The following is a 25378-nucleotide window of genomic DNA, read 5'->3' as shown; positions in this document are numbered from 1 at the left end:
AAGGTAGTGCGATCTGTCTCCCTATTATCGCCATCAACATCTGTGGTGGACGAGTGGAGTTCTCCCTCCTCGTGGACCCTATATGGTGAGTGTGTTGGTCTTGGAGAAGAGCCTTGTGTTCTCACAGGGCTACCAGCACTACTTCGCAGTCAATGCTTCATAGGACTCAACATCCTATTAGTTGCGCAGAACCCACCCAAAAGGACAGATAAGCTACTTAAACTAGCTTAAAAGCTTTATTGTAAGCTATAATACTATGGTTATCAAGGATTCCCAGCTTGTAGGTAAGGGATATTCAAAGCATGTGAATCCATGAAAGATCCAATGCTGTAAAATGTGTGATCCATGCAGTCAGTTATCCAACAGTCTCTATTCTTGTTATTGAGTTCTTTCACATAGTATGCAAGAATCAAAGAATTTCTTCTCACTTCCTAAATAGGAACTTGTGCAACCAAACAGATGATTAAAATGCAGTAAATAATTTGCTCATGTCAATATTCTTTAAAATAATCTCAAATGAGATGTTAGGCCACTAACTTGAGATTTCTCTGCCCGACCAGGATTTGTTAAGTTCTAGTGCATTTGTATAGCGCCTTATGTACCTTATGCTCCCCACCCTTTTGTCCACCTTCCCAATAATTGAAAAAAAGCACATGCTGCTTTTCTGTAGGGGCTGATATTTATTTTACTCACTAGTTCCGTCCATTTGTCAAATGATCGTTAAGGAACAGTTGCTGTAGACTGCCCCAAAACCTTTACACTTTGACATAGAAAATGCTCATCTAATGTTTTATTTTAGGGCAATTACTACACATCCTGCATGCGCTTTGTGGCTTTTGCAGGTTATATTGACATCATTAGGCAATTCAGGTTACCCTCCAAGAAGACTTATTTTGTTGTACAATTATTACAAGTTCAAGGTTCAAGATGAAGGGAATAGAAGGTCCATGAAAAAATTCCTTTATCAATAGGAAATATAATGTAAAGTGGCCTTACATAGCACTCGTCTGCCAATAATGTTGGCCTTGACGCGCATGGCCCTGTAAAAAAGGAGAGCAGTTTGCATTAGATAGTGGGAAGGCAGATGCAGAAACCTTTGGTGTTGATGGATGCAGGTCGGAAGTACTCTGTGCCTGTGTGTTAATATGAAAATCTCCAATGTTTGTGGTTGGTACAGACTAGGCAGCCTAGCCATATAGGCATATCCTGGTTTGCAGAGTGCAGAAATTGACAGCATGGTTCTTGATCGAAGATGGCTAGGGACTTAATATGTTAAGTACACTAGACTTAGGCGGTCTGTTGGAGTGAGGGAGGTGTAGGGATGCAAAATTTTAGTTGTGAGGCAGGGATGAGGGGGCTGGAGAGTGGGGGGCAATGGTGGTCTCTTCCTTGCTGTTGGTGGTGGTAGATTTCACTGAGATTAAAGGTGCAGACCAGTGGCACCTAGGAGAAGTTGCATGAGTAAGCTTGGTTTGTTGAGGATGGTAGTGCCAAGTGTTTCAAAAAATGCATGTCATAATTAGCAGAAAAGGGGTTCTGGTGCACAGTTTGAGTCGGTTGCTATTTTCCATTCCTTTGAAAGTGGTTGGTTAAAAGGCAAAGTCTTGAGCTGGTTCCTGAAAGTCAGGTGGTTCTCCTCCAGGCATAGAGGCTTGGGTAGGGTGCTCTACAGTTTGTGGTTAGAACTGAAAAAGTACTTCTCTTTGCCATTTCTTGACAAAGTTAGGGACTAGCACTAATGCAGTATTGCTGGACACAAGTGTTCTGGAAGAAGTGTAGTGTTGAAATGTACTTCTGAAAGAGGAAGGGCCCACACTGTGGTATGAAAGGCGGACTATGCACAATGTTTTGAACTGCACCTGTTTTTTGATGGGTAGACAGTGGAGAGAACGTAATTCTGGAGTGATGAGTTTAAATCGCTTCATTCTGATAAGTATTCTTGCTGCTGCATTCTGGACTCATTGAAGTTTCCTTATTAGGTAATCTCGGAGTCTGAGATAGAGTCTGTTCGCATAGTATAGTCCATAATATTAGAGAAATTATGGGCATGGCCCTTTGGGTGAATGTTAAGGTAAGATGCTGCCTAGCATGCACAGCTGGGAGAAAGCGCTTACGACAATGGCTTTGACCTGTGGATCAAGAGTGGAGGGTGGGATATTTATTATTTATTTATATTTGTTTTATTTATATACAGGAGGAACATGTTCTTTTGCTCACAAAAGAAAGTATTGAAGGGCATTCTGACCAGGCTGTGGAGGGCAGTAAATGGAACAGTCACCAGGGACAATACATAAGTAGACATACAGGATGTTGTCAGTTTTCATTTCAAGATTTCTTACCATGGGTGACTGGTTTGGGCAGGTTCCCATCTTGTCAGGCCACAGTATTGTGGCATAGTTAGAACCTGTACGATTACAGAGTATCAGCTCTGTTTTCCTAGGGTTTAGTCGGTTTGCTGTCATGCGTGTGCCCACCTGTGCAAGGCAGTTTTTAATGTCTGTGGTGTTAGGTCATGGTGTTTTAAAAATGTGTACATGCGCGTGTGTCATCCTTGTAGTTGTACCACGAGATACCAGACTTACTGAAGTCAAGTAGGGGTGCCATGTTGACGTTGAAGAGTTGAGAGTGTGGATCCTTGGAGTACTCTACGGGCCCAAGACCTGTTTCCGTTCGAACTGTGAGGAAATAGGTGATGCAGAGTAGAGCTGATACTTTAATACCAATATCTTAGTCTTTTTAGGAGGATCTAGTGATTGATGGTGTCAGAAGATGCTGAGAAGTCCTTGTTTTCATCCACATTGTTTTTAGGTGTATCCCAGATGGAGCACAGAGCGGATTATATAGTCCTAGAAGGTCAAAAACCATGCTGTGGCTCATTCAGGAGTTGGTTTGTTTCGGTTAAGTCCTGGAGTTGGCAATATATGACATGCATTACTTACCGTAATGGCATTTCTGATTGTATCTGCTTAGAATCACATGCTGTGCATATGGTCCAACATCCAGTGGTAACCGCAGAGTATTGCATCTTGTCTTTCAGGAACCGAAAGGGGACGTCGACATAGGCGTGTCTGTAACACTATCCCTATAGTGACGTGTGTAGTACCCAAAATCCCTCATGTGCCGAGACACCTCTGATTGCATTTATTCTGCCATGAGGGAGCCAAAGGCTATAGTGAGTGAGTACATAAAGATAGAAAGTAGTAAGACGTCTATTTTCCTTCCACCCCGAGCGGGGAGGTAGGGAGGGCGCATATGAATCTTCACAGATATAATAACAGAAAATGCTATTAAGGTAAGTAATGCATGTCTTATGATGCTTGTTAATCTGCTTAGAATCACATGCTGCGCATAGACTAGCAAGCAGTACCCGGAGTTGGAGGTGGGTTGTGAGAAGGAACAGTAGAGAAAAGATGTCTTTGTACAGCTTGTCCCACCTGAGAATCAGACCTAGAATGAGTGACTAGGCAATAGTGTTTTGTAAAGGTGTGTACAGAATTCCAGGTTGCCGCTTTGCAAATGGACTCAAGAGGAACATTTGCAATGAATGCTATGGATGCCCCAGTGCCTCGAGTAGAGTGTGCTCTAGGCTTGAAGGGCAGTTTGCTCTTCGCAAGAGTGTAACGTAGTGTGATGCATTTGACAATCCACCTTGAGATTGCGGATTTAGAGACAGGATCCACTTCTCTACCAGCTGCCACTGCAACAAAGAACTGTTTAGTCTTCCTCAGTGGTTTAGTTCTTTCCAGGTAAAACATAACTGCCCTGCGCACGTCTAGTGTGTGAAGGCTTCTTTCGGCCATGTTAGTAGAGTCCTGGAAGTGGGATGTGTGCGCAGAACTACCTTATCTTTGTGGACTGTAACTAAGGGGTCTAAAACGAAAAGAGCCTGTAGTTCGCTAACCCTTCTGATAGAAGTGATAGCCACTGGGAAGGCTGTCTTATAAGTCAGGTCTTTCAGACTTGCTTTATCCAAAGGGAGCTCCCATGAGCCTTGTCAAAACCACATTCAGATTCCATCCAGGAGCTGGGTGTGAGATGGGAGGCTAAATCATCTTAACCCCTTCCATGAAGGCTTTTAATCACCAGTATTTTTGACCACGATACCTTTTGTTGAGATGTGGTGCAGGCTGGCAGAGCAGCCAGATGAACCTTTAGGGAATTGAAGACTAACCGAGTGTCCAACAGGTGGGTTAGATACAGCACAACGTGTGAGGGTGAGCAATCGATGGGGTTGGCGCCTTGGAATTGCACCAGATGACAAAACATTTCCACTTGCTGGCATAGCAATAACCTGTCTTAGGTTTTCTGCCTTCCCCGAGTATGTCCATGCACCTCTGAGGGAGTTGCAGGTGTCTAAACTATGACCTCGGAGCCAAGCTGCTAAGTTCAGAGTTTGTGGGCATGGGTGCAGGGTCTCACCCCTGTCCTGAGACAACATTTTGTACGGGTAGGGTAGCTTGACTGGTGGGGAGAGGGACATTTCCATCAGGTGAGCGAACCAGGGTTGGCGGGCCCACATGAGGGCCACCAGTATCATGGTAACTGGTTCCTGGTGCATCTTGTGCACTATCTTGTTGAGAAGGGGAGTCGGGAGGAAAATCATAGACAAATTTCCCCGACCAAGTTATCCAGAGACCGTTCCCCTTGGATCGGTTCTGGGGGTACCTGGAGGCATAGTCTTGGCATTGGGCATTCTCCTGAGTAGCGAACAGGTCGATCTCTGGGAAACCCCCATTCTGCGAAGACGTTGGACACAATGTCTTCGTGCAGTCACCATTCGTATTCTTCTGGCAGAGGAAAATCTCTGCTGAGTAAGTCTGCCTGGAACATGTTGGGACAACAAAAACATCTTGTGTTTGAGAGCCCATATCCAAATGTTTTGGGACAGCTTGGAGAGGTAGTAAGTGGGGCTTCCAGATGTTTGATTTGTGTTGAAGTTACCCGTGCCATAGTTGTTTTGACGAGCATGGTCTTGCCCTCGAAAGGACCGCCAAGAGTTATTACCCCCCTTGGAGGAGGGTTTGTGTAATTTTGTGCAGAGACCTTATAGTCTCATGCACCTTCTTGGCCGTCTCCAACGCTTCATCCACTGCTTTCCCGAAGAGGTTAGTCTCCTCAATGGGTTTATTAATGAGGAAGGCCTGAGTCTCAGGTCTAAATCCTGATGTACGCAGCCATGCGTGTCTTTTCAGTCGAGTCCCTTGTGCAAGAGACCTGCCCGCCGTTTCCGCAGTGTCCAGGGTGTTCTTCACCACATTCTGGTTAACCAGTCTTCCCTCCAAAACAATGGCAAGAAGCTTTGATCTGGCGGGTTCAGGAACCTCTTGGAGGCCTTCCTGGAGCAAATTCCATTGGGCATCAGCATAGCTTGCTAATAGAGTAGTATTATTAGCAACCCGAATGGTGTATGCAGCTGCTGATGTGACACTTTTGCCCAGGGCATACAGCCACTTAGACTCCTTGTCCGGTGGTGATTCTCCCATGGCAAGGGGTACCCCTGCCCTCTTTCGAGTGGTAGTCACTACCAGTGAGTCTGGGATGGCGTGCCCTTTCATATATAGAGGGGCGGAAGGGAAAGGTCGCAATACTTTTTCGACTCTCGGGTTCACTGCCGTGTCTGAGCAGGTGAGACCAATGAGGGAGCTAAGGAGGGGGATGGATTGACTCGCCAGAGGTTTTTCCTTAATATCCTCCACGAAATCCTGCTTAGGTACCGCCTATTGAGTGGCAATTTTGAAGTATTCAGCTGCATGGAGTTGAATGCCATTTGGTCATCCACGGGGGAGGCCTGGCAAGCCGGGGTGGAAGGAGGAGAGTCTAGGGACAAAACATCAGTGTCCTGACCTTGCTGTGTCCAAGGGTCTTGACCTTCCTGCTGGGTTTCCTCCCAGTTGTCCGTAATGTCCTGTTGATCTTCCTCAGTTTGAGAAAAGAAGCTTCTTCATTATAGATGTCTCTATGTGTGTCCATCTGGACCACGTCTTCTTGTTGGAAAACAGGAGACTATTCTTCTTGAATTTGGAGGTTAGGGTCTACCCGAGCCCTTTTCGGGGGAGGATGATCAGAAGAACTGGTAATCTGCTCCAGCCAATCCATACAACCCTCACATTTTTCTGTAGTCCATTTAGAGGACCCAAACAGGCCTACGCGAGGAGAAACAACATTCTCAGCATTGCAGCGTCGAAAGGAACCTCTCAGGGTGTCAGAAAGAGGCTCTCGACTATCTTCGTAAGCCTCATCGGAATGGGGAACCCAATCCGCCGTAATTCTTTCCGCGACTTGGCCCATAACCTTAGGCGCAACCGGAGTAAGGCCCACTGCTGCTACTATTCTTCCGATGCTACTTTCGATAGTCGCCGAATCGTCGTGAGACAAAGGCTCAGATCATTTGCCGGCAGTTGTAATACCGTCCGAGGCACGAGGGGGCCTAGCGGACGGTTTTCCGGGTAGAGGCCTAGCCGTAGTTTTCAGGCCTACTGAGGCCTTGGAAACCGCCGAAGCGTCGGGCTCCCGCACTTCGATGTGTTTAGGTTTCGGAGTAGCGCCCTTATTTTGGTTAGATTGCCCAGTCGCAAAATGCTGCTGCGGATGCGAGGAAGGCTTTGGATCTGAACGATCCGAGGGAACTGGCGAAGTTTTCGGCGGCCCCGTTGGCGCTTTTGCCTTTTTGTACGCCCCCGACGCCAGTTTTAGTCCCTGTAGCAAGACCAGAGTCGAGCCTGGAAGGGTCGGGGACAGGCGTGGCGGACCTAGAAGCTTCCGCCTCAAGGTCTTTAACAATCGCATTGGACGTTTGGTCACCCGAAGTACCCCCGTCACTTTCAGCTGGCAAGGTGGTGGGGGAAGGGGGCTCCACGCGTGGTATACCGTACGCGGCCCACCGCTTTACACAGCACTCCTTAAGGGTCTTGGGCCGAAGGACTTTGTATGCCGCACACCACTTCTCGTCGTGCTCTAGGGGGAGACAGGCGTTAAACGTCCTGTGTTCGTCCTTCCAAGGATATCTGACCCTACACTTAGGGCAGAATCTAAAAAGGAGTCCTTTCCATAGCAAAAGGGAAGGATGACCAGACAAACAGGAAAAAAGAGGGGAAAGGAGGAAAGACATACTAAACAATATGGCCACCCCGGCCCCACTCTCCCTACTGTATAGGCCGGCCAGAGGGCCCGACCACGTGGAAAATCCGGCTGCCGGATCTTAGCCGCCGAAATCCACAGCCCTAGACGATTCCCCCGTAGTCTTCGTCGAAGATGTTCTTGTTGGGCGAAGTGACTTAACGGGGAATAAACCGACAATTCGGTAAAGATAAACAATGTCTCTAGTAAGAGCTCTGCTATAGGGCGACCAGTTATCTGGACGGAAAAAAACAATCTGAGGGACCGGGGCGCATGAAGGATTTTGGGTTACTACACATGTCACTATAGGGATAGTGTTACAGACACGCCTATGCCAACGTCCCCTTTCAGTCCCCGAAAGACAAGATGCAATACTCTGCGGTTTCCACTGGATGTCGGACCATACGCACAGCATGCGATTCTAAGCAGATTAACAAGCATCAGACATTTTTTTCCAGAAGTTTCCTAATCCAAGGTGTGTGAGGTGGGACGATAGCTGGCTGGGTCATATAGGTCTGCTCTGGACTTTGAGCAAAGGTCAAAGGTCTCTCTGCTCTTAACACAGAGCCCTGCTGGACTGGACGTGTGTTTCCCCCCCATACCTTTGTCTGTACGCATGCATGACCTGAATGTACTAGGACTAGTACGCTTCTCCCCCCCCTTTTTCCCCTCTCCAACATGGTCGCAACTAACATTTCCTGCACTTGCACTAGGAGAAATACAGTCAGGCCGAGTATGCTAGTTTTTCCAGTTAAAGCATTCAGAAACATTAAGGCCTAAGAATGTTTACTGTGTTCCCTTGCTCCCTTCCCACTTTGAAGCACTCCACCTGTGTATAAGTGCTATATAAATTAACAATTACAAGGTCCGATGGATGCAGAATTCAACTAAGCTGGGACTCTTCAGATGCCGAGGAGGGATAGGATGATGGGGGCTAAGTCTGGAGATTTCATGATGGATTTGTAAAGATTGGAGACCTATTTCCATAAGAGAATGGCTAATAGTGGAGATGCATCCAGTATAGCGAATACCACCCCCCAGAGTCAATGCAAAAAACAAATTTAAAACATTATGTTTTGCTTCACAGTGAATATATACTTTGCTGTTAGGGTGAACCATTCTTCAGACAATGGTTCACCCCGCATTAGAGTCAAAGGAGTTCAACATAACTATGGCTAGTCCCAAAAGAGCATGGTAATTTCTATCAGAACGTGGCGGAACTACATTGAAATTACCAGCGATGTCATTTTCTTCTTTGGCAAAAATGAAATAACTATTCAGACCCTCAAGGACTTAACCTTGCCCCCCCAACTCTCATCTCATTCTCCATGCGTGAGAAATATACAAACTCATCAGAATCAAGAATCATTAAAGTTACATTCATCAATAACCATCTGCCTTCCCAACCACATTTTTCATCTGGGGATTTGAAAGACCGTTCTATAACCCCTATTGATTTGGATGTATGGCAAATGACATTCAAAGCCTACCCACTGCCATTTCAATATTGTAGCATTTAGGTCTGTTGCATGGGTTTCCCAGATTGTGGGAATGTAAAAACTATTTGCATTCTAGGAGGTTTGACTGAGAGGTGAAGCCATTAAGTACTTAAAGGTACACACAATACATCTGTGTCAAACAGTCTTCTAGGTAAAACATTCAAGTTTAACAACCATGCAATATAATAACTACATCAAACCAGTTGCAATGAAAGGCACCTTGAGCAAATACTAGGAATGTGCATACACAATTCTGGGAGCAGAACATATTGCAAAGAATTAAAAAGTTTAAAGTGAGCTAAAAAATAACCTCATCCCAGATTAAGGAAAGACTATTACGGTTAAACGGTACAAGATGTAGACTCGAATGTAACTAAAGAAAGACATCTTGCACAGTGGGGTTTAAACAGCACATAATAAAGTAACCAGGTTTAGTTGCGTGATGCATAGAAAAATATTTATTAAACCAATTACAGAGTACAACAGTTCAAGACCCATTGGATAGAAAACCATGCATTGTAACCTACAGTCAGCATGATAATGCTAAACACATACACAATCCACAATTGATCAATGCCAACTAGCAAGCTCTCCATTCATGGAAACACAAGCAACTTTTGTGCGAAGGCTATGAGAGTAAAAGAACTGGAGGCATGTGCTCATCAGTTAACAGGCGCATCTCCTGCTGTTAAAGTGCATTATAACTGAGCTATACATCCAAATATGCCTCATTCCATTTCGGTGATGGTCAAGTGTTTTTTTCTTTGCATTCCAGGACTTGTATTCCTGGATTAAACCTCATTCTAAATCCTTGTTTGCAAGGCCAGAATATGATGAAAAAGCAGGACTGGGCTACAATCTACCAAATGAAATGGGGCATGTTATGTATGCTGAGCTGAGAAACGTGATAAAGCTTTTAAGAGGGGCAGGAATGAAAAGCAGCCCAAGTGATGTAAATGAACAATGCTTACCCCTGGTAACGTTCTTTCGATTGGATGTTCCTCCCACGTATTCCTCATCTTAAAATGGAAATCCTACCAGCTTTAGCTGCTTTCGAAACATTCACACATTTACAAATCTTAAATCTGAAAATACTTACTCCCTCCTCCAAAACATAGCACTGCTTTGGGAGTCTATCTAAAAATGAGGAATACCTGGGGGGACACAACCCATTCGAAGAACAAGTTACTTACCCCTGGTAATGTTTTTTCAATTGGATTTTCCGCCCATGGATTTCCTCATCGCTCCTCTCAACCTACCCCCTTTTTGAATTTCCAGAGTCTAGTATTGTCTGGCACTTACTGATACTGGTATTCTATAAGAGGAAGGCATAAAAACAGAACTGAAGCCAAAGGCCGCTGCACGTGTTACATACACGGACGTCAGCCCTGGAATGGAAGCCCTCGAGGGACATCGAGTCGACTGCATCGACGCACAGCACCCACTGCCGAAAAAACATTCAGAAGCAGCTGAAGCTGGATGGCTATCTATGTAAAGATGAGGAATACGTGGGAGGACACAATCCATTCGAAATGTAGAATCTCTTGTCTTTTTAAGAAGGCCGATAAAGACTATGAGGGCCGGTGATATGTACACGACAGCCCTACATGAAGGATAAAAGCAACTATCTGTAAACTTTGATAATACCATTATTCAGTTTCATGTTTTATTTTCCTGCCTCATTTACCATTGCAGATCAAAAACATAGAATATCTGAATGGCAACAAACAGAACATAAAATAAACTTAAGATGGAAGTCAGGACCTCAAATGGACTTACCGATCAGTCATATTTAACAAGATATGTTAACATGCCTTAATCCAATAAAAAAATGCAACGGAAGCAATACCTTGCAAGATCAGGTTTGTAGGTTTCATCCCTGGGATCATCTTTAAAAGGGGGTTCTTCCTCGCTGATTAGCAACTCCTCCTCATCACTGTTGGAAGGGGATGGGGGACAAAAGTAGAAGGTAACAGATTGCATTTCTATGGTCAGAGATACCACAAAATTTAGCTATGAAGAAATGATTACGTAGGAGACAAAACATTGGCTCGAGTTTGAAAAGCAATGAAACAAACATTGGCTTTAGTTATTTTCTGCCATGCAGGCATGCTATATTGCTACGACAGGCCAGGTTTGGGAAAAATGTATGTGCTGAGGAGAACATTGAATTCATGTGCTGAACGTGCATCTCTGCAAAATGTGTAATGCTGAAAAAAAAATCAATTTTTGCTCTTAGGCACAATCATACACAAAATAAATGAACAAAACGTTCACTTAAGGAAACTACTTTTTTTGGTTTCGTTGCATTTTCGTGGCATAAGCGGAGTCTAGGTGCAGAGTCAGTCTGCCACAGTCACTTGCCTGTTTGTTTGGAGAGAGGAGTTGCTGTTACAGTGATTCTGTGTGCTGTGCCCGTCTCTTTAAGGCTTAATCTTTTCTACAAAACTCGAACTCTCGAGTGGAGTCAAGGTGCAGAGTCAGTCAGCCACAGTCCGCCACGGGTTGCACCGTGAGAATGCCCGAAAACATAGGGCCACTGACCAGGCATAAGACTCTGCAGCAACGCTGCATGTTAAATCCATGGACCACTGCGAAGGCTGTTGCTGCAAGACAAAACGGCAAGCTAGGAGAGTGCAAAAATAGTTTACCCTGTTTCACCTGCTTTACCTACTTGCCGGTTGTCATCTGTTAAAGACGCTGTCCCACTTGTCACGCAGAGTCAATTATCCTCGGATGTTGATAATGTTGATAATGAAAGTGGCGAACACGAATGGGAAGACAATGTGAACGACAATGCGATAGTGAATGAGACCGAACCGCCATTAAGGGCATCATTAAAGGATAGTTCCGGGACTTTTTTTTTATTGTTCCTATGGTTCGGCCATGTGTTTTTAAGCATAAATCGGTAGATCGTAGAAAACTTTCCTATGGACCTTACCCGACTTTTCGTCCATTAACGCACTCGAAAACATCCGCCATTTTATGATAATCCTATCATTTCCCCCCATCGCCCTGGCTCACCTGCTTTTGCGGCACTAAATCAAATCCCCCGCCCCTGAGCCTGACATCAGCAGACGCGTACCGCCCATTTCCCGTTTCGTGTCAACAATCGCTGCGCCTCAGATAATGAAGTGTCGCCATGGAAATGGCAGGACGCCTCTTTCCTCAATAAGTATAAACAGACCGTTTCACAACACACAGCAGCAGATTTTCGAATCCATTCCTCTCTCTGTGTTACTTTGAGTATTCTGTGACTCGTTTCTGTGCTCTGGTCAGCTACCTTCGTTGATTGTAGCCCGTGTGAACAGATACCAGTACCACCGCTATAAATTATTTTACTTTCTTTACCACATAATGGCTACAATAATGCCGTATATGTACGAGCCCGAGTACACCGAGGAAGAACTACTGGAAAGGCAAGCACGCGAAAACGATGGGGATTCGGACGGCAGTTGGGAGGACCAGTCAACGGATGAAGAGCCTGGACCATGTCGCATGGACGGCGTCTCCACCTGGTGCACGTGCAATCGGTGCGAGCTAATGCCAACTGAGGAGGAGAACTGCTGCTGCCGAGAAAACTCGGGATGCCTGGCCTACATTTCGGAAGGCGAGCCAAGTCCGCAATGCATCATCGAGCTGCCAGAGTTCAGGGAAGCCTGCCTCTCACGGACCGTGTTGAGGATGATGATGGTGCTTATGCACGAACTTTGCGGCACTGTTCGTCCGCGTAATCCGAGTAACGAGTAAGTATACTGTGGTTGTGATGTCAGTGATGCCACTACTATGTCATGGTCGTCTCCCACATATAAAATTACATCTACATATCATTCGAATGCATGTTAATTGGTTCCATATTGTGCATTTTCTAGATAGAATTTTTTTCAAAGCAGAATGACATTTTTTACCTGAATCGACAGTGATAAGAAAGTTTTGTCATTTTAATACAGTTTGCATCTTTCATTTTCACAGGTGGTACAGGCTGGTGGCCTATCGTTGCTTCACTTGGTGGCTTCACGGGAGGCTCGGACACCGCGTTCGGAGAGTAATACCTGCCTGTGCGGTACTTGCCATTAGACAACATTTCCCCAGCGACAGTGGACAATACCGCAGATTTTCCCTGGATGTGCTGCAACCGCAAATTTACAATGTGTAATGTTTATTATTTATGTTCAATTGAAATTAAGATCCAAAATAAAACCCAATATATATTTTAACAATGGTTGTTTTGATTTGTTCAAGCGTTGGCAATAAAAGGAAGGCCGTTGTATTTTATTGATACAAAACATGGTTATAGGTAAATATGGTTGATCATAATAAATCATCCTTTTGGGCACCGGGTACAGAGATGACCACCTCTGGCCCGTGCCGCCTTGCCACCACAGGCCAGCCTGCTGCTGACTAACTGCCTAGGCATCCAGGGTCTCCAGGGTGAACTGCACCCATATATTCTCCTGGGAGGGTGAGGTATTTATAAACTCACCCCCCTGCCTTCCATGTACTAGATCCTGCAGCCAGCCTCTTACATGCAGTTAGATGGCCTCTCCTTGGTGAGGCCCTGCGGCAAACGAGTCTTGTCTGCACGACCACCGCCCCAATCCACCCCCCCGCCCTATCAAAGGCAGTTCGCACCGGGGTACTTGCGCTGGCAAGTGGAGCTGTCAGGGAGCGATAAAGGCCAAGAGGTGCCAAAGACCATGTACACTTCAAAGTGGTCTATAGAGCATGGGTTGTTGTTCCCATGTCTACCTCCAGACCCCGTGTCTCCTGCCAAGCATCCCCCCCTCACGCTGGACGGCTCCCTGCAATCCACATAAGTGTGTCTCCATTCACGAGTCTTCCTGTGTCTTGTCTGCACGACCACCGCAATCCGTGTCGTTATTGCAGTCATCAGCCACTTCAAGCGCCTATCGGGTAATCTTACTTGGCTATTCTGCCACTGACTTGTTTTAGGCATGTAAATCAATAGTTTTAATTTATCATGTAATTATGTTACCTAATGGTACACCCTTGTACTCGTCCTCTAGTCTTTGTTTTCAGTTATAATTATTGTTATCCAAAATAATGCAAGTACTGTCTTTCAGGGAGATGCTGAGGAGTCCAACGTATTGACGACTACCGTTGATGTCACTCAGATGCTCGAGGTACGTTTCAGGACAGTTCCGTCGCCCTCCTATGTGTCTTCTTTTTTCAATTTTGTGTTCATTACTAATGAAAGTCCTATGTTTCAGGGAGTCGATGGAGCATTAGTCCAAGAAGAAGGGGGAGCATGCAGTTACGGGTCGGCGCAACAGCTTGCAGAAGTGTGCACCGCAGTTACATCGTCCCTTGATGTTCTTATGCATTTCGAGGTATGGATACTGACAGTTTGATCAAGCGAAATCATATGACGTGATTACATCCGCTATACTTCCTTCTTTATTAACGCAAGTACTATGTTTCAGGGAGATGACGGAGCTTCTTCTACAAGAACATCACCCCTAGTAGTTGATGCAGATCTCTGGGTGGTGACACTTCCAACGATCAAGCAAATCGAATCATATTTACATATCCATTATTTATTTTAGACAACTGATCATTTGTGCAGGTCTATTTAGATGAGCAGTTCACGCCTGCACAAAGTTTCTGTTCTTTTTATCAAAATAGAAAACCATACTAATGCAATTACTGTGTTTCAGGGAGTCACTGAAGCATCATCTTCAATAATATCATCAATGGAAGTCTGAGGAGCCCGAGGTATGGATCTTGACAGTTCCATCTAACTAGATCAACAATGCGTGAATAATTGTCGTTTGAATGTTCTACACAAAGCGTTCATTCGTGTTTTGCTATTGAGATGTACGTGGGTATTGGTCCCCAGGTACATTTTGTGTTTTCGATATTATACATACTAATGAAAGTTCTATGTTTCAGGGAGTCGATGGAGCGTCAGTGCGTGATGGATGTGCTTATCATGAAAATGTAGTCGTTGCAGCGCAAGAGGAAGTGGAGACATGCACACACGAGTCGGAGCAACAGCGTCCTGATGTTGAAGTTCGAGGCAAGAAAGTTTCAAAGAAAAGAAAGCAAAAGAAGGTTAGTGTCCTGGTCACTATATTATGTTGTTTTTCACTGTTAATAGTTCAATACAGTAAGTTGTGTTTAAACTGAACATCCCTTTTCCAATCTGTCCTCTAGTTGCGAGTGGGTGTACGAACTAGATCTACACAGACAGTGAAGCGAACGAGAGATGTTGCTTGTCAAACCTTTTGGCAGGGACTTGAGACTGGAGATGCATCGTGCCAATGGGAAGAATATGAAGTGATTGACAACGGAGCTATACCACCACCAGCCATTGATAGTGAATGTCCTCCTGGTAGTTCGGATGCAGTCGGAGATCAATTCACAGATTCCACACCCGCAAAAACTAAGACCGCGAGAAAGTTGAAGAAATTGTCTTATTCACCCATCGCCGGAGAAGGAACAGATGTTGCAATGGAAGAGAATGAAGTGGATTACAATGAAACACCATCAATATCACTGAACATAGCGGAAGACGATATCAGAGATTCTACCTTTCATGTGAGTGACATGTCCTCAACGTTACAGGCCGAACCAGCTGGGATGCAGAGTGACAGTATAAGGAAAGAGGCCAAATTCATTGTATTCGATAGTTGTTTGATTGATATTATTATTCGGTTGAAATGTGGGCATTCGGTAGTGGGGAAGTATGTGGGGAGCCATTGATTAATGTGACTCGTGCAATTCGAGGCACTAACCTTAAAATACATGCCACCTGTACAAAATATCATCCTTTCTCATGGTCTGCACAACCCATGCTGGGACAACTGCCAGCAGGCAATCTACTTTGTGCAGCGGCTGCACTTTTTAGTGGTTCAAGTTTTAAAAAATTAGAGTCTTTCTTTCAGTTTGTGGGAATCCATTTCATTGCGAAAACTCAGTTCTACAAATACCAAACCGATTATCTATTTCCAGCCATTAGCGAAGCTTGGAGAATGGAAAAAATGTCTATTGATAGTACATTCGCGGGCAAACGGTTCAGGCTAGCCGGTGATGGACAGTGCGACAGCCCAGGATTTTCAGCCAAGTACTGCACCTACCACTTTCAGGACATGGAAAGTAAGAAAATTGTGAGTTCGGTGGTCGTGCAGGTGTCACAAAGTACATCCTCAGTGGCCATGGAGAAAGTTGGCTTTGTAGCATCATTGCAAGAACTACAATCGCGGGGAATGGTGATCGACCGGATAGCCACGGACAGACACGTTTCAATTGCCAAGACAATAAGAGAAGAGTACAAAAATATAAATCACCAATTTGACGTTTGGCATCTTGCAAAAACAATCAAAAAATTGTCGGCTGCAGGTAAAAAAAAAAGATATGCAAGGTATTTCACAGTGGTCCAAGTCAATCAGCAACCATCTTTGGTGGAGCTCAAAAACATGTGGAGGGTCGTTGGAAATTCTACTGGAAAAATGGTGGTCAGTAATGCTACACTGTACAAACGTGCACAGCTGGAACACGAACCAACATTTCCACAATTGTGAACATGGCCATTTGTCCACAGAGGAGGCACGGAAGAAGAAGTGGTTGATTCCTTCATCACCCACTCACAAAGCCATTGAAAAGATTGTACTTGATAAAACTATAACAAAAGCTTTGAGGGGACTCACGGAATTCTGCCACACAGGAGATTTGGAGGTGTTCCACAATATGTGCCTAAAGTACAGGCCAAAACGATTGCATTTTGGCATGGAGGGCATGATAAATCGCACTCTTTTAGCGGTCTTGGCACATAACCATAATGTCGGCCGTCAACAAAGTAGGACGACCGGAACTTTAGGGACGCTTCGCTACAATAAGGCCTTCACTAAAAGAAGTAAACAATGGGTGATCAAACCAGTGTTTGAGGATATGCAATATGAGTTTATTGAGAGACTTATTGTTGACGTCCTAGATAGGCACATAAATGGAGTTGTGAACGAACCTGTGCAGGTGACAACTGCATTGCCACCCAACATTGCCTCTGTTCCATGTCCACCTAAAGAAGAGCTCATTGAGAAATATACATCACGGTTTAAATGATTGTAATTTGATTGTCTGTTCTCTCGAGTCTCCTCATGTCGCAGGCCCATTGAATATGTTTATCTATCCAACCTTGTTCATTTGCGCATTAAATTAAACCAAACAGTAATATAAATGATTTTTCCAAAAATACAGAATGTCTCCGTATTTATGGTTCTGTGGGGCTGCAAAGCACGCAGACAAAATGCAAAGATGGAGTGTAAATTTCAAGTCCTGTAAGATGGCCTTACACTGAATGTAGCTAACTAGGAATGTGTGTTCGTTCAAAGTGAAGGTCAGCTGCTTTGATTTTTTCTCGGGTGCCAGAATGGCCCACGACCCAGTATAAGGTTCTATTGTTATTTGACCTTGACAGGCCGGGACCACGTAAGAAACGATAATGAATATAATTTCAGAAACGAAAGCCATTTCATGTTCGTTCATTAGAAGAAATAAAACGTCGGCATAGAAGGAGTGGTATTTCGGGGCTGCCCCACGCACAGACACAATGGAAAATGCAAATATAATGTAAGTAACTCTTTAGATGAGTTTATACCGCAATTTAATTACTATACAGTCGCTTTAAAGACGGGTTAAGTTGTACTTGTTCATTCTATGTGGCATATTGTTTTGTACCGCGCACTATCTTGGGGAGAACCGTCTCCTTTTACGGAAGCACCTCAAAACCTTCCTCTTTGCTTCTGCTTTCTCTCTCCCTCTCCCCTGCTACAACTGGTCCACTGTCTGCGACCTCGGTCCTGGGCCCTTCCACTCTCCACCTGCACTCCCTGTCAACCCCTGCACTGGGGGACTGTCTCAGTATCCTACAGCCCCCCCTTGACGTATAAAACCCAGTTGCACTGTCCTAGTTATGAAATAATTTCCAGACCTAATATATAAAATGAATAATTTTAATAAAGATCTGATGGTGAGACTAATTTCCTTTTTTTATGTTTTTCAAATAGATACATCGTCCATTATTGTCTGTGTCACGAGTACCAGACACCGGCGGATGGGTTTTTTAACCGCCAGTTGCTTCTCCGCGTGAACAACGTTAGCACCCTGACCATTTTGTGGGACGATCGCCAAGTACAAGTATGCCCTTACGCGGTACTAACGGCTAGATGCAACATACAGACCGTTGTGGTGGCCTAGTGCCTCGTTGTTGGAACAGCCATGCGATTATCAGTGCGACCGAAGAGCTTATTTTATCGTAAACCAACACCCTGTCTACTGCACACGAACATCGCTTGCCTCAAGACGAAATATTTTGGATCGAGAGCAAATAAAAATTCATTGATCTAAGACCCTGTGTACAGCAAAGGAACATCGTGTGCCTCGAAATGAACTTTTCGGAACGTGAGCAAATAAAAATGCAAATCGCTGAATATTCTCAAAACATTTGATGTCAAATAAATGTACTTTGCCAAATGTACAATCTTGCCGTTTGCTTTTAAACCACAGTTTCATATTCCGAATTGTGGCGCTGTATTGTGAGATGATCTAAGACCCTGTGTACAGCAAAGGAACATCGTGTGCCTCGAAACTAACTTTTTGGAACGTGAGCAAATAAAAATGCAAATCGCTGAATATTCTCAAAACATTTGATGTCAAATAAATGTACTTTACCAAATTTACAATCTTGCGGTTTAATTTAAAAGTACAGTTTCATATTCCCAATTGTGGCGCGCTGTGTTGTGTGAGCTCATCTGTGTTGATTTCCTGGTTCTGTGTGGAGTCGCATAGAAGACGCCTGGGCGCGTTTGCCTACGCAGCACAGTCACGTCACGGATAGAGGCGGGGAATATGAATGTTTTGATCAAGTCTGTTTCAGGGGCGGGGGATTTGATTTAGTGCCGCAAAAGCAGGTGAGCCAGGACGATGCGGCAAGTGATAGGATTATCATAAAATGGCGGATGTTTTCGAGTGCGTTAATGGACGAAAAGTCGGGTAAGGTCCATAGGAAAGTTTTCTACGATCTACCGATTTATGCTTAAAAACACATGGCCGAACCATAGGAACAATAAAAAAAAAGTCCCGGAACTATCCTTTAAGGGAAGCAAGCAAGGCAAACGCCTTGCTATCATTGCTGGACTTCGAACCAATCGCTCCAGGAAAGGTTGGCCCTGAACTCCCGCCAAGTGCTGATTGTTCGGAGGTTTTTTTTTCTCCTTTGACTTAACCGACGCCGAATTACTAGGTGTGTCTGCAACTGAGATTGGCTCCAGCGCATGAAATGAACACAACAAACTCTAGTCAACGTAAGCCTCTGAATGGCATGCTTGGTGAATGTGGAGTCACAATTAACAAAAATACAAACGATCATATGGGAAAGGAAAGTAGTACTGACACATCTGCCTTATTAAAGGCAGACACGTTACGAGAAGACGGCAACACAAAGACCGGTCATTCAAACAGGACACCAAATTTGGAACGCAATTCTCTCGACCATGATGTGCAATTGGTGGAGCCAGACATCCACATTGCGGAGGATGCACACGCTGAACCAGTGCAAATTAATACGACGGTGGCTTTTGAGGTTTCAGCCACCCTCAAACTTGATGCTATAAATGCACAAAAAGATAAGAATGAGGGCAGTGGCTTGGCAGGCATGGAGTAGGCTGGGACTCTACTGTGCTCCGTAATCCGACGATAGATTCTGGAATGCTAGTGCTACCACACTGCAGGTCGCTATATAAAAACAGCATTATGGACGTGGGAAACTGGCAGGAAGAAGCTTCCACCCGCGACTTAATCAGCCCACGAGAACGTGTGTTATGACACTTTATTGCATGGACCGAATGCGGCTACACAGTAACAAAATGGTGGCTCCGGAGGAACAAAGACTCGTGTGGAAAACCAGAGCACATGCAGAACGAGCTGCAGAGGAAGCTAAGATACAGCCACCGTCACAGGAACACATGCGAGGATTACACTGCGCCCTAGCCGACCCGCGAGTGTATAACAAAGCGAGCGGGGCACAGGGAAGGCCGAGGCAAAAGAGGCGACGCTGTAGAGGCGTAGGAGGGCGGACTGCACACTGCGGCAAGATCATAGCGGACCTGGCCCCCTATGAGGGCTAAAAGACGGCGGGTGCCCCCTGGCAGCTGGAACTGCGGCGAGCGTACGCATGAGACTGGTGCGCCCGCAGGCTAAGATGCCTGCGGGAATAGCAGGTCGACGAAAACATGCGGCTTGAGCCCGCGGGCTAACTACGGGGCTCCGACAAGCGCACTGTCTTCTGGAGCGTGTAGCAGGCCGAGCGAACGGTGGATGAAGGAAATAGTGATACAGCGGATGGGCAATTGACACGTATACCCCCGGTATCGTGACGAACACAAAAAGATACAACTATAAAGAAACTCTGGGCCCTAGGGACTACAGGGGAGCCGTCGGAATTAGCGAGTGCATCCATAAACAAGACACGATCAGATCACACTGGCTAAGACAAAAAGCGCATGTGTGCACCCAAGACATAAGCCTGCAGGCTGGACCAAATCAACTCATGGCTGCCCTGGGCATAATGGATGCTCCCTGTTAAAGTAAGACCTGTTGGTGTGGCAAGGACAGGTCACTGCGAGCAGACAGCGCAGCCCAAAGAGGCGCTACATACATGGTATAGTACAGCAAGCGAAAACAAAGGGCATCTGGCCCGAGTACATGTGCCATCGAAATTGTTTGGCCGACACAAAAGACTGTACTACGTGAGTGTAAGCACATCCGTAAAATAGAGCTGGGACTGCGCACAGGGTGGAGGCGGTGCGCAAGGAGCTGCTAATTGGCTGCGGAGTTGGATCAGGCTCGGAAGCCCGTGAGGACACCGCAAGGCACTATACCCGGTCAGGAGCATACCAGCTGTGGCGGGTAAGAAGGTAGTGGACAAGTGACAAAGCGCCCGCTAGAAAAATAACACAGTGAGCTGATCTGTGCAATGTGAAGGGAGAAACTGGTATGTGCCCATAATTTGGAAATGTCGGAGTGTGACCAGGCCAAATACTAACTGGCTCTCAACGAACACGCCATAGTGGTCAAAGGAGAAACGTGCGAGGACACAGCCCACTCGAAACGCAGTTCAAACCACCAAATAGCGCAACCAGTTGAGGAAGATACCCCAATACTTGATCGAATTGGAGACTTCAAATAACATTGTATAGTTGAGGCCGAGCATGCAAGGATGATTGCACCATGTCAGTGAAGGGGCTGAGGACCAAAAGCAAGCAACTGAGATTGGAGACCTTTGCAAGGGCACAGCGAGATCCTTTGACCCCGACGCAGAGTGCAATGGCGGCTTCCGCGGATAGTGCCCCAGAAGGAGAAAATCACCAGGTCCTAGCGGCCATAACAGAACTGAGCACTAAATGGGGCACTGCAATGGCAGATCTACGTATGGCCCTTGAGAACAAAAATGACGCAGTAGGAATCAAAGTCACCCTCCTGCGAAAAGACGTTAGAGCGCTAGCGGAAGGAACAAGTGGCCTAGAGAGCGTGGTGAAAACTAACACAGATGTCAGCACAAATAACGCAAAAGAGGTCCACGTACTTGAACAGCAGGTGGCTTACCTTGAAAACCGAGTCGAAGAGGCGGAAGGAAGGGCGAGACGGAACAACATCCGAGTGGTTTGCCTGCCGGAGGGAGAAGAGGGCCAGGACCCTACAGACTATGTGGAGAACATGATCCTGCAAGAGATAGGGGTGGACAAGCTCTCGAAGGGGTTTGCAGTTGAACGTGCGCATCGGGCCCTGATGAGGAAACCACGGCCTAGGGCCCCACCGCGTCTGATAATTGCGAAAATCCTAAACTATAAAGACAGGGAGAAGATCTTGGGAGTATTTTCGGAAAGGCGGAACGATAGAAAGGGCATCCACCAACATCACTGCATATCCTGACTACACTATGCTGGTGCAAAGACAGTGGTACAGCTACGTGGCGATTAAGAGAAGACTGCGCACAGCTGGTATCAAGTACATGCTTTTGTACCCCGCGAGGCTGAAAGTCTTGCATAAAGGCAGAGCGCTCTTTTTCGACCCCCCGGAAGTGGCGTCATGGTTGGACTTGCAGGGCTGCCCGGAGCAAGACGAAGAGCAAGATCGCCAGAAGCACGATAAGTGATGAGAATGTATCATGAACATTGCCGGGGGAGGTGGGGTTGGGAGGGAGGTGGAGGAGTTTCTTGCGTTTATAGTTAGAGGGAGTTTAAGTTGGGTATGAGCCTACATCGACGAGTAAAGCAACTGGAATGGGACTGCATGGGTGGGGGAGGTGGTAGAAACCAGACACGCTATGGGGAGCTTAAAATAGTTACCTGGAACGTCAGGGGGCCTGAAGAGAAACAAGGTTATGCTATACCTGCGGAGGCAGAAGATAGATATTGCCTTGTTGCAAGAGACGCACCTGGTGTGAGACAAGTTGGAGATGATTGGAAGGAAATGGAAAGGGACGGTGGTGGGTTCTTCGTACTCTGCCTATGCCAGGGGAGTGATCGTCTGGGTGGCACCACACGTCCCGTTTCAGCTGTTACACACGCTGGTGGAGACGGATGGAAGGATGGTCGTGGTGAGGGGATTAGTGGAAAATAGGGAAATAAGTATTGTGAACACGTATGCCCCAAACCAAAATACTGCTGCATATTTTAAAACGCTGTGTAGCAACCTGAGCATGTGTGTGGGGAGTGCAGTGATCTGGGGGTGGGAGGGGGGGCGAGACTTTCATTGCATATTAGATCCTAGGGTGGACAGGTCAGATGGAAAAATTGATAAGCCTACCTCGTCGGCTAAAGCGTTACAGACGCTGCTGAATGACTTTGGGTTCGAAGATGTGTGGAGAGCGTGCCACCCTCATGAGAGGCAGTATTCACATTATTCTGCCCCGCATGAGATACTGACGGAAAGTACGCAGGTTGAATATAAAGCGAGAGTCCTCTCGGACTACTCGCCCCTGATCCTTGGATGGCAATGCTGCCCCACCCCCGAGAGCAAGAATTCTGACATGGCGCCTCAGAGCGGAGGCGCTCAGGGACCCCCTCTTCAGTGAGGACATGAGGGAGGAGATTGTTAGTTACTTTGAGATTAACAGCACGTTGTGGGGGGCCTTCAAAGTTGTGATTAGGGGAGTGGCTATTGCAAAGTCGAAAGGACTACAGGGAGGGATCGTGGTGGATCTGCAAGAAACCGAGGAAGAACTGGAAAAGGCACTTAAGGGAGAAAACAGTACCAGCCTAGATACTGATCTGATACTAAGACTGCAGCAAAAGTGCGCAGGTCACAGGGAAATATTATGTAACCTTAAGTATAGAAAGTAAATAGAGAGACAGCATGCGGGAGGAGATAAACCGGGAAGGATCCTTGCTTGGCTATACAAGAGTGAAACCCATAGACCCCCAATTAGATCAATAATAAGGGAAGATGGAACTGTGGTTGGTACTCAAGAGGGAGAACTGCGCGATGATAGAGGAAACTCTAGAGGACATAGGATTGCCGCAGATTAGTGCTGAGGAAAGAGAGGAGCTGGACGCACCGATTACCTTAGAGGAGCTGGGGGAGGTGGCGAGACAGCTGCCAACTAGTAAGACCCAGGGAACTGATGGACTCCCAAGTGAATTTTATAAGATATTTAAAGATGAGGTGATTCCCACCGTTGCTAGACATGCTGAATGAGGCATATGAGCTAGGCAGATTGCCAGAGTCACTTAGAGAAGCGACCATAATACCACTTCCCAAACCCAACAAGCCAGGGCATAGCTGTAGTTCTTATAGACCCCTGTCAATGTTGAATCAAGATAGTAAATTTCTGACGGCTGTTCTGGCAAATAGGTTGAGGAAAGTTATAGGTAAATTGATACACCCGGACTAGACGGGTTATGTCCCTGACAGGAACATATCCCATAATCTCAGGAGGCTCCATTTGGGTCATTGAATATGGGAATGAAAGCGAGGACGAACTGGCGGTTGTGTCACTGGATGCAATTAAGGCCTTCGACACAGTCAAATGGCCATGGTTGTTGGCGTCCCTGGCTGGTTATGGGATGGGTCCAGGATATTTACAGTGGGCTCAGATGTTATATAGTGAACCGCTGGCCAGAGTGAAAACAGGAACAGTAATATCGGAGAGGTGGAGGCTGGGTAGGGGAACTAGGCAGGGTTGCCCATGGTCCCCCATGCTCTAGATTTAGCCCTGGAACCCTTAGCAAATTTATCTTAGGCAGCAATATGACATGATAGGCATCTCTGAGTGGCGAACGACATTTGATAACATTATATGCAGATGACATATTATTGTACTTGCGATACCCGGAGGAAAACCTCCAAAATGTTTTAGAGGTGATGGGGAAATATGCGTAAATGTCTGGTATAGCGGTGAATCCTCAGAAGTCTAACATGTTTCCATTGGGTGGATATAAAGGGACCCCTCCGAATCAGCTACCAATGTTACAGGTACCATGGGTGGTTAATACATTCCGCTACCTAGGAATAGATATATACCACGCAGTGGTGGAAGAGCATAAGTGCAATACGGAAGTAGCCATCAGGATAATTGAGAATTGTATGCGGTTCTGGGTAAATCTGCCTTTAGCAAGGATGGGACGTAGTGCAATGCTGAAGATGGTGGTCCTGCCTAGGCTCCTGCACTACTTCGGGAATATCCCGTATATGATACCAAAGAAGTTCTTTAGCGCACTGGCCAGCATGTGCAGGGACTTCCTGTGGCATGGCACACGGAATAGGGTGGCCCTCTGGAAGCTACGGAATTTTTACGAGAAAGGAGGAATAAAGTTGCCCAATTATGAAGTCTATTATGTCGCAAAAGTTAGTTGCAATACGTGGCAAAATGGCTTTCAGAGGACGAAACCACTGAAACTAGGTTGTTCAGACGGGACTGTGCCCCATTTTACCTGAAAGAGATCATGTGGTTGTCCCAGACAGAGATGGATGGGCCTCCAACGATGATGGTGCTGGGATGGAAGATGTGGCGTAGGGCCTGTCAACAGATGGGGAACCCATGCCCGTGCGCCCCTCAGGTACCACTGGTTGCACTAGCGGGTGGGGAAGAGCAGTTAAGGATGATAATCAGGAACCATTGGGAGTCGGTTGGTATAGCGACCATGGTGGATATCTGGCAAGAGGGGACCATATCAGCCTTTGAGGAGTTGGGGATGGAAACTGGGCTACACAGTGGTCAGTACATCACGTACCATAGACTGGTGCGGAAGATTAAGAGAAGGTGGCCTGAACCGGTGCTCGATGGAGAACCAGATGCTATTATAGACAATATATGACATTGCAGAGGGGGGACACGAGATATCCAGAATATATGAGATAATGAGGGCCATGATAGGGAAGGCGATAGTGCAATTGAGACTGGAATGGGAAGAGGAGGCAGGAACCCCGATGGAGGACGGGATGTGGGTATCATAAGAAAGTGTCAAGGAACGCAAGACTTAAAGAGTTGCAATTGTATATTACGCATTGGGCGTTTGACACCTCACAGAATAGCCAAGTTTAAAAATGTGGGAAGGCAGGCATGCCCTAAATGTGACGAGGAAAACGCAGGCATGGTACATATGTTTTGGTCGTGCCCGGTCATAGGGCGCTTCTGGGGTGAGGTTGCGCACAAATTGGCAGAAAAAGGCATTAAGATCGTGGTGGATACCGTGTGGGCCTGCCTGTTAGGGGGGTTCCCTAAGCCACAGAAATTTAGGCATGTC

The 25378-nt window shown here is 46.1% G+C and overlaps 1 protein-coding gene across 4 annotated transcripts in view; it reads right to left on the bottom strand.

Moving 5' to 3' along the window:
• The window catches only part of ZFP91 (ZFP91 zinc finger protein, atypical E3 ubiquitin ligase), a 654237-nt gene that overhangs the window by 319565 nt on the left and 309294 nt on the right, over window positions 1–25378 (bottom strand). For 3 of the 4 annotated variants that reach the window (XM_069628854.1, XM_069628855.1, XM_069628857.1), the window contains one exon: window positions 10465–10551. The exons of the other annotated variant lie outside the window; for it this stretch is intronic. In XM_069628854.1, coding sequence (XP_069484955.1) covers window positions 10465–10551 — 87 coding nt within the window. The remainder of the gene's footprint in view (window positions 1–10464; window positions 10552–25378) is intronic. 4 annotated transcript variants of the gene reach the window in all.

This window comes from Ambystoma mexicanum, chromosome 12, assembly GCF_040938575.1.
Source record: "Ambystoma mexicanum isolate Mex_15411 chromosome 12, UKY_AmexF1_1, whole genome shotgun sequence".
NCBI classification, from domain to species: domain Eukaryota; kingdom Metazoa; phylum Chordata; class Amphibia; order Caudata; family Ambystomatidae; genus Ambystoma; species Ambystoma mexicanum.
Note: the sequence above shows the minus strand (reverse complement) of the source record. Positions and strands in the feature narration are given on the sequence as shown.